Source organism: Euprymna scolopes, chromosome 5, assembly GCF_053919585.1.
Source record: "Euprymna scolopes isolate OS-2025 chromosome 5, ASM5391958v1, whole genome shotgun sequence".
In the NCBI taxonomy this organism is placed as follows: Eukaryota; Metazoa; Mollusca; class Cephalopoda; order Sepiida; family Sepiolidae; genus Euprymna; species Euprymna scolopes.
The window spans coordinates 150,541,474-150,554,726 of NC_136486.1; the positions used below are offsets into that span (position 1 = coordinate 150,541,474).

Here is a 13,253-nt window from a genome sequence, read left to right on the forward strand (position 1 = left end):
TAAAACTAAGGAGTAAAATGATCTGGGATTGTGTAATTTTAGGATTCAAGTTATGAATAAAATGATGGAACGTATCGGAACATCCTTCAGAGATGTTGCAGAATTGGATCAAGCTACACATTTCCTCCATGAAAATGGTAAGTAATGTTTCCTTTTCACATATCATTTTTTTAATTGAATCATTTCTTCCATATTTATAAAAGTTAGTGATATGCTTTTTTTTAATAGAAAAATAAATCTATTTTATGGTAAATCACTTTTTGAAGAGTTTCTTCTTTCATAATCGCAAAATACATTGAATGCGTTTAGGTGGTTCCTAGTGATGATTGCCGTCTTCTTTGCCAATTTTGGGGTTCTTACTCATCAGATCAGCTTGGACAGTTACCCCCAACCTGTTATCTGATTCTACAGGTTGCCACCTTGTGCTACTGTTCTCTTTGAAGAATTTATAATTCCCGCCCTTTTTCCTATTTGTCAGTCAACCAATGAAAAGTAAGTGTTTTCAAAAATAATAAATAAAATAGATTAATAAAATATAATAAAATTGTTCTTATTGAGTTGATTCATTTATTTGGTCATTTAATCTAACCAGATTAATTTAAGAAAAAAAAAACAAACACCCGCTCTTGTCATCCATTTGTTTTTCTTAAACAAATAAATAACAAGAGCATGTCTTCAATTCTATCCTCAACTAATTAGGTTACTAATCATACCTAGTTTCACTGGATCAGTTTATTCAAAAGGATCGAATTACTAGTTAAGAAGATGGATTTTATTTAAAATCTTAATGAAAATCATAATAAATCACATCAGTAAATTCCGGTTAAATAATGAATCATTTGTAAAACATAGCAATTAAAAAAAAAAAAAATGAAGAAGAGATTAAAAATACAGGATTATTGGAATTTTTTGGATTAGAATGTTGGTCAACATTTACTCCATTATTTAGATTAATTACTTTCGCATTTCAGTCGATATAACCTCTGTCTTTCTTCAGATGCATCTTTTCAAACTCTGGAATCTATACAGAATTTAGAACTGAACTCTTTAATTAATTCACAAGAGTAGATTTTTTTCATTCTGTCAGCCATGGCCAGGTAGAATTCTTAAGTAATATTTTTATTTTTAATTGGTTTTGCTTGTGTTGCATAGGAGATTAACAATGCTGGTAAAATATCGGATGTATTGCATACACACAATTATGGATCTGGGCAAAACCAGATGTAAATCAGATACCTAAGCGATGATTTCAATCCTATATTCCAATCAAAGAATCGAGATCATGAAACAATGTGAGAATATATTTGGATTGTATTGGAATTGCTAAAAGTGCAAAGCAGCAAAGCAATCGAAGAAGAATGCCAAAATAAGGGAACACTCAGATCCCAATCAAGGAATGTGGGTGATGTCAATATAAGACATAAACAAAGTCCATCAGTCAGAGAGAATGAGAGAAAGCCAGAGTCACACTTCTACCATCGTTGCACCGACCAACCACACTAACCCATATATGACCTGAACTCTCTTGTCATACTATCACTGTAATGTAAATAAAATTTGATGTTGATTTAACAAGTATCTTTTTGATTACGAAAACCACAGCTATCATTGTGTATATACTATTGGCCCACATTTTGTTAAAAGTGCAAACTATAAATTATATAGATGACAATATTACACTTATAGTGAGAATTGTAACCTTTAACCTCCAGAAGACTGTCATTTCAAATTGATGATTAGTTAACAACTATATTTGCTGTGCTACATGTCTATGTATACAGCACTAGTATGAATTTGGAGTACAGTTCGAAATTCTATATTCCATCCTTCAGTTGACAAGATGCACCTGAAGAGGATCAGGGATTACATTGTTTGAAACATTGGGGAAATTACATCCGGGATGGGAACAGTAGTCTGAATAATGCAAATCATTTTTTCTGAATTCAAAAATTCTAAAACATAACATTTACTCTTAAGTCCTGTTTACATTGGTATTTACATGAATAACTCGTTCAATTCTCTGGCATTTTGGCTAGGAGTAAAGTATAGTATTTGTTCTGACACTATTATTTCATCTGTTCTATCCTCAAGAAATCCTTCTAGACTGAGGCAATTTAAATTTTTCTTTTTATCTGAAGGGCCCTTTAATGGAGACCTGGATTTTCCACATAGTTAAAAAACAACATTGTGTCTGTGTCTGCCCTCATGGGGAGGCAAGTAAATAATAAGAACTCCTTTTAAATCTTATGCTTATTCATATTTTCATTTAAGTTTTATTTTATTATTTGACGATAATCATTTCTATAAGAGGATCAAAAACGATGGGTAGGATCGGCAGATGATTACTTGAGATAAATTGATGATCCAAGATGACGACAATTCAGTAGGTATTTGTTCATATTAGACTTGAAGACGACCATGTTGTAGTTGGTTGGGAAGTAAATTTATGGTATCATTAATTTATTTATGGTGGACTATTATCTTCCTCTTTTTAGCTGTTGTTTCATAACCTTTCAGCCAACTTTTCCTCTTGCCTTCGTCAAGTGGTAACCGCGACAGGATAGGAACTGAATAAATTAATAAATAATAAAATAAATTAATAAATAATACTCATCTCAATAATGAATTCCAACTAAAATAATATATATACCAATCGGTACGGACCCGACCATGGAAGATCTGATAATAAATAAACATGGATTTATAAGACCAAAAAATCCAACCATGATCTCCCTTCGAGACCCGTGGCGTAGTGGATAGAGACGTTGAATCTCTACGGTTCCAGATGAGCATTGTCTGAAGATAGCGGTTTCAATCCTACCCAAAGCTGGCCAGAGGCTTAGTTAGCCAAAATGTGGTGAGACGAAGAACAACGATGGAAGGCAGTAATTGATGAGAATGCAGTTAGGAGATTCTGAGTTCCTATCCTGTTGCAGCCACCAACTGACGAAGACCAGAGAAATAGTTGGCCGAAACGTTATGAAACAACAACTAAAAAAGATGTTGATAATAGTTTGTAATAACTAAATTAATACGTAATACTCATCGCAATCATGAATTCCAATTAAAATAATATTCATCGTAATTTGTTCTACAAGGAAAAAACTTGGTTTATATAATTTCCATTTGGTTTTGGTGGAGAGAAAAAGGAAAGTGTTTTTTTATGTGGTTATAGCTAGACAAGTTCTTGCTGTTAATGTTTTGCAGATGGGTTGAAGTTTAGTTGAGCATCTATCATCAACATAATGATACAATTGGAAGAGGCTAACAACATTTCTTCTGTGTGATTAGATTATGTAGTAGATTTTATACTCTTTCAAGATAGGAAAATTTAAATAATAATAATAATGTGGGGCTCTGATAAATGGGGACTCCTTTGTAAAAAAAAAAAAAAAAACAAAAAAAAAAAAACAAATCCACAGGTTCTACTAGTTAAAATATATTTTAGGGCACATTTTTAATTCTATTTTCATGATTTTATTCTTTCCAGGCAAAACTGAGTCACTTGTTACAATTTAAATTTGATTAATGCAGTTGTAATAAAACTTTCCTTTGTTTTTATAGGTGTCTTATGTCATTATGAAGATGTCAACTTATCCGATACTTATTTCCTTGACCCTCAGTGGTTGTGTGACCAGTTAGCAAAGGTGGTCACTATCAGAGAGGTCAATAAATTTGCTATCAATGGTAAGTACTTCAATATTGACTTTTGTTTTCTGTTTAGCAGGAGTCATGCCAATGTATACTGTATCTCTACAGGTGGAATGATAAAATTGTCACACTAGAAAAGACGACATGATTCCATTTCCATTTGATGAAAACTGGTTTTCTTATTTTGTTGCTGACCATCTACTAGTTTGCCAGTTGTGTACAAATCCCAAGAGCAATAGGAACCTTTCTATCATGTCTGAAAGCGACATAATGTTCGACAAGTGAAATCAAAGATGTGTCTTTGTACAACTCATACTCTTTACCAATCCAAGTTATGACAACAGGACCATTGCCATCACCTTGAAAATGCATCGCTTGATTGCCAGGAATAACAGGGACATGCCCAGAGTAATGAAAACAGTTTCCGGCCACAGTTATGGTCTTTGGTGTGATTTCAGGTGAGAGCCACATCATGCCATCTCATATTTTCAAAGTTGGCTTGAAAGTCAACACCAAAGTCTATCTGGATGTGCTGAAGAGTGTGTTGATACCCTGGTGCAATTAGGTGGCCACTTGTAGACCTTGAGTTTGGCAGCAGAAGTCTGGGCTGACCCACAAGTCCAGAGATCCAGGCTTGGCTTCAGAAGGAGTATTTGCCAAGACTCTGCCTGCACTTGTAGAAAAGGCATTCTCCTAGTTCCAGACCTGTATTGAGGTGGTGATTGAAGCTGAAGGCAGATACATTGAATTGATATCAGCTCTACTACATAATCAAGTTATGTGAATTGATTTTTTCAATAGAAGTTTTAACATTAAGTGGTAGTGTTGTTTTCTTTAGGGTGAAACTCTTATTGTTACACCCTGTACTTGCATAATTCCAGTGTAATTTTAAAACTCTGCATGTAAATAACTAGTTTTACTTTGAACTTTTTCTGTTTTGTTTTTAATCTTCTCTTTTTCTATTTTCTATCTATCTATATTAATAAAATAATAATGATTTTTCCCTTGCAACTTTTAACAAGAAAACACTTATGCACAACTGATAGTTACTATTAAAGTGTGTTCTGAGCCAACACTACATACATTTCATCCCTGTTTAATAATTATTACATTTTATCCTATTGAAATCACTCTCTCAAATATGTAATCTCACAGAGAGTAGAAAAGGCTTTTATTCTGATGCGATTAAGTCCTCTTCTGTAGCCCACAGTTACTGCCTGATTTTATTCATAGGCTTCTTCATTCAAATGTCACCAAATTATTATTCATCTTCCTAAATATTAACATTAAAAACATACAATATAAGGCTTACAATTTAATTTCATAATTGCTCCCTTATTCGTAATAGTTTAATTGAATAACAGAGTAGACCAAAACTGTCGCTTTACAATATTTGCATTAAAATTACTCTTTGGAATAGGAAATCATAAAAACAATTCAACCTAGAAAGCGTTGTATACTAATAACATGAAAACAATGTAAGCTACTTATATATATTGTAATATTTACTTAACTTTCTCATACAATTAAACAAAGACTACAGAATTTCTTTACCAATAAGCGTGAACAAGTTTTCACATTTAATGATAAACCATTGACAGATTTCATTTTTGCGATTCTCAACTATTACACAGTGACTTGTATGAGAGCCCAGATGAATCAAAACAATAGTTAACATATCTATTTGCTTGCTTTAGAACGTGCAATGATTTTAGGTGCCTACAGACAACCATACTACACACATCCGGTTTCAAGATAATCTTCCTCTGAGGTCATCAGATCTAAACCTGTCTTTGACTCGCACTATGTATCCATCGTATCATTCTCACATCACAATGCGTACTAGACTGTTCCCTTGGTCAACAATGGTAACACTTTGCTGATTAGTAATGGCAAAAGTTTCCTGAACTTAATTACTTTGGGGGGAAAAAAAAGGAAATGTTTTCATTGACATAAAAAAAAAAAAAATTGGTTGTATATTTTTAGGTGTAATGTTTATGAAAGATCTTGGGTTGCTGTACAAGAGTCTTTCCCGCACCAACCATTCGGGATCACAAGGTTACATGTTGGATTTACTCAGCAAGTTTGAATTGGCTTTACAATTTGACAAGGATAAACTTTTGGTACCTTCGTTATTACCAGTTGTGCCTTGTGAAAAACAAGTTCGAGTAAGTAGCATCTTTTTTTCATTTTCTCATCATCATGATCATCGTCATGATCAATTTAATGCTCATTTTACTTGCATGTGTTTGACAGCTTTTAGAAATTGACCTCTAAACTAACATAACTCTGGCCAGGTCTCTGTTTATCCCTATTTCTTTCAAGTTCTACACAGTTTTGTTTGTCTAAATAGCCATCTTTGTTCTTTTTTTCAACCAAAAAAAGAAAGGGAAATCACTCTAAAAACTTATTACAAAGGAATACAACTTTTATATCACAATATAAGGGAGATAACTTAGCATGGCTAGTGTCTTCTTTTGAAATTGTTCAGTTTCATAAAAAATAATCACTTCCTCTTGTGAACTGAACCTACTAGTTCAACTGTTCTACATCTATTAACCCACGTATTCTGATCTATTCCTTCAACGTAGTCATACCATTGAAGTATTTTGTTCTGATACATCTATCCATACTGTCCAGACTTAATCTACCTCTGTGCTTATCAAGGTTTCACCCCAGACTGTAACAGAGCTTCTAATTTAGAATTTTTGTAAAATGAAGTTTAGAACTAAATGAAAGTAAAAAAAATGGTGAAAACAGCAATTTTTCTTCAGCATTATCTTACATACAGTGTTATACAGAGTGTTGGAAAAAGTAATGAAAAAGATAGATGAACACTCGCCAAAACACATCTTCTTAAAATATACATTTTCATTCAGTTCAGTTAAATTAAATTTATAAAACACTCATCTTTCAGTTACCATGACGAAAAAAGGGTGGTAGAAATTTACACAGAGGAGAATACTCTAGGCCAGCACTTGAATTGTTGTGGTGTTTGCGCATTTATTACTTTATTTGGAAGTTTATGCACAGGTCCAGGGATTTTGATTGAGAAAACGGTTTTCCTCCAGTTTAATTAAAATCAACATTGAAATAGTTTCTTGTAGTGTTCATGTAGACTGCTTTTGGTGCAGGAATAAATTATTAGATCCTGAGTTATATCATTATTGCCTCTTGATGAGATTGTAGGCAATGTTGGCACTCAAAGGAGAAAAGGTGAAGCTTTAATATAACACATCCGAAAGACCCTAGTAAGTCTATGCATCCCTCCAAATGCTGGATATTACATATTTGAGATTATTGAATCTGGGTATCACGTATTTGACATTATTAGATGTGGCTATCACGTATTTGACATTATTAGATGTGGCTATCACGTATTTGACATTATTAGATGTGGCTATCACGTATTTGACATTATTAGATATGGCTATCATGTATTTGACATTATTAGATGTTGCTATCACGTATTTGACATTATTAGATGTGGCTATCACGTATTTGACATTATTAGATGTGGCTATCATGTATTTGACATTATTAGATATGGCTATCATGTATTTGACATTATTAGATGTGGCTATCATGTACTTGACATTATTAGATGTGGTATCACGTATTTGACATTATTAGATGTTGGTATCACGTATTTGACATTATTAGATGTTGGTATCACGTATTTGACATTATTAGATGTGAGTATCACGTATTTGACATTATTAGATGTTGGTATCACGTATTTGACATTATTAGATGTTGGTATCACGTATTTGACATTATTAGATGTGGCTATCACGTATTTGACATTATTAGATATGGCTATCATGTATTTGACATTATTAGATGTGGGTATCACGTATTTGACATTATTAGATGTGGGTATCACGTATTTGACATTATTAGATGTGGCTATCATGTATTTGACATTATTAGATGTGGCTATCACGTATTTGACATTATTAGATGTGGGTATCACGTATTTGACATTATTAGATGTTGGTATCACGTATTTGACATTATTAGATGTTGGTATCACGTATTTGACATTATTAGATGTTGGTATCACGTATTTGACATTATTAGATGTTGGTATCACGTATTTGACATTATTAGATGTGGCTATCACGTATTTGACATTATTAGATGTTGGTATCACGTATTTGACATTATTAGATATGGCTATCACGTATTTGACATTATTAGATGTTGGTATCACGTATTTGACATTATTAGATGTGGGTATCACGTATTTGACATTATTAGATGTGGGTATCACGTATTTGACATTATTAGATGTGGGTATCACGTATTTGACATTATTAGATGTGGGTATCACGTATTTGACATTATTAGATGTGGGTATCACATATTTAATATTAGATCTGGGTATCACATATTTAATATTAGATCTGGATATCATATATTAGACATTATTACATGTAGATATCATGCATTAGATCTGGTTATCATATATTGGATGCACATCACTTTGTGTGATACAAATGGTGTTCGTAGAGACGTGCATGATTGGCGGTAGTGTCAATGAAAATGAATAAACTTAATTTGATTCCATGTTCTGTATCTCACTTGTTTTGTTTTTACTGTTTTTAATGTTAATGAACTGAATATGCATTTGGGCAATAGGCACCTTCTATCTTTTTGATAATCATCTTTTGTTCTTGTTTGCTTGTTACATCAAGTGGCTTCATACCTTGTCTGGAGTGATTTCCATAAAAAAATAATAAATTGAGCGCCAAATATGTGATTTTTCTTGCTGTATTACTTGTTTCTCTATTATTATTGTTGTTTGGTAACAAGATTTTCAAACTACCCTGAAGATGAAAACAGAAAAAAATCAATAGCTTTGATGGGCTGTTCTAAATCTCACATGGTAACCAAATAAATCAACTTTTGACATCTTTAAAATCACCAATGTTGAATTTAATAGATTTATCTATTTCTCCTATAATAATCTTTAGCTATTTTAGAGTATTATTTAAGTATTTTGTAATAGAAGTATTTTTGGGATGAGTCAGTTTCAGAGGAATATTATTATTGAAAAAGTTTATAGGTTTATAACCAAATGTTAGAAAAAGAAAATGAGTCCAGAAGTCATATATTCACAAGAGATATTTTGTATTTGTTTTAAATGGAAGTTTACAACAATAGGAAAAAACATAGAAGCTTCATGAATACTTTTAGAGTTCTTGTAAAAACAAAGGAGATTCATAACTAAGACATTGAAGCAGTCTGGGTCAATTAAGAGCCGAGCATTACAGGAGTCAGGAAATCATAATCCAAACTTCTCAGCTTATTTATAAAAATTATATTTGATTAGAAGTTATTGATAAGAGTCAATGTTCATTTGGTTTCATATTAGGAAGTGAGTTCAGTGAAAACGGTTGAAAATGTTTTATCAAATAAATTTATACAGATTGGCAGACGATAATGAGTTAATGAGTTGCGTGTGTCTGTGTGTGAGTGGAGAGAGATGTTGCAGAGAAGGGTGACCAAAAGAGGGGTGTTCAGCGACACCAATCTGTGGTCTTGGATTAACTGGGCTCTAGTAGTTTATTGAAAAAATATCTGGCTAATAAAGGATTTAGATGGCTCTCGGAAAGACCATTTCGAATAAATTCAGAAAGTTATTTGATTGGTCCAAAAAATAATTATTTGTTTTTATTCAGGATAGTGGATGTGCAGATGATGTGTGTCAAATGAGTTTACACAATTTGATTTTGGACACTGAGGTGTAAACATTGACCACAAACTTTCTACTTTACGGCATCCACAAGACGGGAACAATTTCCTTTACACTGACAAACATCGATTTTATATTTCATGATTCTGAAGTAAATTAATGACTCAATTATCATGAACTTGGCAACATCGCCACCTATAGTGACGAAACACCTACAAGCGATCAATAATTCAAGAGGAGATAACTTTTGATCGACAGAGTTACAATTTGTTAGCAGACAGTCCAATCTTTAAGAAAGTTTATTTCTCTCTGATACACTCAACTAATTTCTGTCGGGTCTATTTCTTCATTTTTATTCATTGTAATTGTTCTCTTTGATCTATCAAAACCTTTTAAAAATGCATTTATATCGAATTCTGATTTTAATAATAACAGTTAAAGTTTGCTTGTGTTATGTTTATTAATCGGACTATTATTGTCATCTTGAGTGTTATTAGCACAACGTTTTGGTCGTTACAACCTTCTTTGGGTGTTGAAAACATACTTCTTTTTCTCTACTAAGGAAAGGGTTGGCTCTGCATTACAAGAATTCGAACCGTAGGTTTGAAGGTCGGTCTGTAGATCATAAAGAAAGTTCAATCTTTAGGGGTCACTAAGATAATTTTTTAAAGGCTTTCCTATGACTCACTTTTTCGGGATGTTTATACTAATTGTTAATATTAGTAAAAAAATGTTTTACGAAACAGAGGATCGATACCTACATGTATTTTTTTTATTTTTTTTTAACACAATGCAAGGGGAGGGAGGTGGGGGCAACTCCAAAGGGGAAAAAAAGAGCGTTGTCTTTGTGAAGTTACCTGCCTTGGGGTGGGCATATGTCTTGTTTTCTTCTTTTTGTATGATTTTGTGATTAGGGGCATCCAAATACAATTTAGTTCTATACTGGGAAGGCTAATCTGTTGCCTCTTTAAGTTTTATGATCCCCCATCTTTCTTCTGCATCCAGTTTTCTAACATCATCTCACATTGGGGAATGGTTACTCCCTTTCTTCCACACATGTTCAGCTAGGGCTGATTTTTCGATTTCTCCGCATGTGACAGCTTTTCGGTGTTCTTCTAGTCTTACTTTGAGGGGGTGGCATGTTTCACCTTTGGAAAGTTTCCCACATTTACATGAAATTTCATAAACGCAGTTTTTTTTGTCATTAGTTTTTCAGTCAGGAGTTTTACATGCATCAGGTATTTTCAGAGTGTTGAATTCCTCTTAAACACTATCCTAATATCGTATCAACTGCATATTGTAAATTTTTTTTTCAGATAGGCCCTTCGAGTGTGGTGTGCAGACTGTGGTGGGTTTTTGGGTGATGTCTCTTGGTGTTTGATCTGGATTTTCTGGAGCTGATGTCATGCTCTCTGGGTATTTGTTTCGATGAAGAGTTGTTCTTAGACTGGCTATCTCCTCCTGATATGTAGTATTGTTATTACATTTTGTCCTCGCCTGATGTTGCAGGCATTGGACTACACCTTTCTTCACAGCCTGTGGGTGGTGTGAGTTAAAGTTAAGGTATTATCCTGTGGAGGTTGGCTTTCGGTATACGAATGTTATGAAGCTCTGATCAGTGCGGGTTATCAACACATTTAGGAAGGATAGTTTGTTGTCATGTTTCTCTTCCATGGTGAACTGAATGGATGGATGGATTGAGTTCACAGTTCATTGTTGGTTTTTGTGGCGCTCATCTTATTGACAATTCCTCAAAGTGCTCCTTATATTTGTTGAGTAGCACTGGCGATAGTGGCAATTCCAAAGCTAGGCCTTCTTCTTGTCAGTATATATCAGTTCCTATCATGAAATGTGTGGTGTTTACGCAGAGGGACAGCATCTCCATTAAGTTAATTGGGAAGCATGGGCATTCTTTTAGTGTGGTATCTGAGGTCAGTCTTTCCCGTACTACCGTTAGACTCTGTTCGAATTCTTGTAATGCAGAGCCAACCGTCTTTTCCTTAGTAGAGAAAAAGAAGCATGTTTTCAACACCTGAAGAAGGTCGCAGGTTGCAGCTACCGAAACGTTGTGCTAATAACACCAAAGATGAGAATAATAGTCTGATTAATCAACATAATAGAAGCATTCACGTCTCATCTAAAAAATTCAGAATTGCAGTTAAAGTTTGTTTTTCAAAAACAAAAAGTAAAAAAACAAAAGAAACGAAGTATAATGGGATTTTAAATGAATGAACTTTAGATTAAAACATGACTACGTACTGACATGTCAATTTCAAAATAGTGAAAATTTCAAAAATTGCAAAAAATGATCGAGTAGAAAAATAATTTGAAGTAAAAATTTCATTGAATTATAAAGATTTATCGTATTTGTTACTGTCCAGGGGAGGTAACTGCAGTCTTTGTATGTGGCATACAAAATTTGATTTTGTATGCCACACTGAGTTATCTCCCTTGGATCACAGCCTGAGGTTAATCAACTCTTCTGTACAGAAGAGGCGTGCACATCATTCTGTACAAGTAAAGAGAAGTAATCAATAGTTTTTAGAAGAGTTATCAGAAAATGCCTTTTCTCTTTGATTTCTAATTTACCTCAATTATTTTATTTTTTTTTATGTTTTGCAGGTAAAGCTCAAGGTAGAAGATGAGGACAGTGATGACAGCGGATCGGGATCGAACGAGTTCGATATGGACCCTATGCACTACTTTGGCAATTCGACTTTCTATTTGTTTGCTGAAGAATCAAGTGAAAAGAAAGAACGTGCTCGTTCGTTCACCGAAGGAGAAATGAAAAAACTATCTGCGGAGGCGGTTCCTGTAACCTGGGAGAGATGCCAATTTGAACCGATCCACTCTATGTGTCGGCTTTATCAACTCATGTACTTTCCGAGTGGTTTCTGGCCACAGGTTATTACGAGACTCCTCGCAGACAAGCGTATCCACCCAATTGCTAAGAACTTGTTTGACATCGAAAACTGCTGTGCCAAATGTAAGGGGCCCCTGCGCCGGGTCCTTGTGAATCAAATCAGGTGGCGATGCTGGCAAAAGCAGATTGAATTAGTCTACGGCAATCATGTGATTCTCAGTGTCAAGGAAGCCGGGCCAGACTCGCCCAGTGTTATGTGCGACTTCTCTCACTGTTCGGTACTGTGCCACATGGGCCAACGGTGGGAGATGCTTGACCTGCGCCAGGCGTCTGTCCTCGAGCTCTGCTTCCCAACTAACCGCTATGTCCTCGACTACTACCACTTGCCGCAAAGTGTGATCAACGGTAGCCCTGTGGTCAAGGTGAAAAATACATACTTACACTCAACAACAAAGAAAAGCACGAGTACACAAACAGACAACACCGAACGGAATTGGTAAGATTGCAGTTATTATTCACTTTTACTAATATTGTTAATAGAAACATTTGTGGGATCTCTAGATGCAAATGTTTGATAAAAACTTTTTTTATATAAGTTTAATATAATTTTAAAGCAATTTTCCCAAATTTGTGCATTCAGTAGCAGTGAGGACTGTTATCCTCATCTTTATAGTTGCTGTTATTTCACCATGTTTCGGCCAACTCATCCTCTGACCTTCTTCAGGTGATTAACCGAGAAGGGATAGGAATGCTGAGTCTGGTAAATTATCCGCAGTAATTACTGCCTTCCATAGTTGTTGTTTCACCACGTTTTGGCCAATTAATTCTCTAGCCTGCTTTGGGTAGCATTAAAACCGCTATCTTCAGACAATGCTCACCTAGAACCGTAGAGACTCGACGCCTCTATCCACTGCACCATGGGCCCTGAAGAACAAAAAAATAATTTCCCAAATTTGTTTATGTTAAATAAGAACACAATGCCATAGGGCTGCTTTCTAGCTGACTACATCATGGTAGTTTTCATGTCCAATGTAAACA

General features: G+C 34.3%; 1 protein-coding gene across 1 annotated transcript in view; it reads left to right on the plus strand.

The window, feature by feature from the left end:
- LOC145277020 (leucine-rich repeat serine/threonine-protein kinase 1-like) overlaps positions 1-13,253 on the plus strand; it is a 611,216-nt gene that overhangs the window by 184,917 nt on the left and 413,046 nt on the right. Inside the window, exons 18-21 of the mRNA XM_080128624.1 lie at positions 43-137; positions 3,565-3,687; positions 5,638-5,819; positions 11,975-12,711. Coding sequence (XP_079984750.1) covers positions 43-137; positions 3,565-3,687; positions 5,638-5,819; positions 11,975-12,711 — 1,137 coding nt within the window. The remainder of the gene's footprint in view (positions 1-42; positions 138-3,564; positions 3,688-5,637; positions 5,820-11,974; positions 12,712-13,253) is intronic.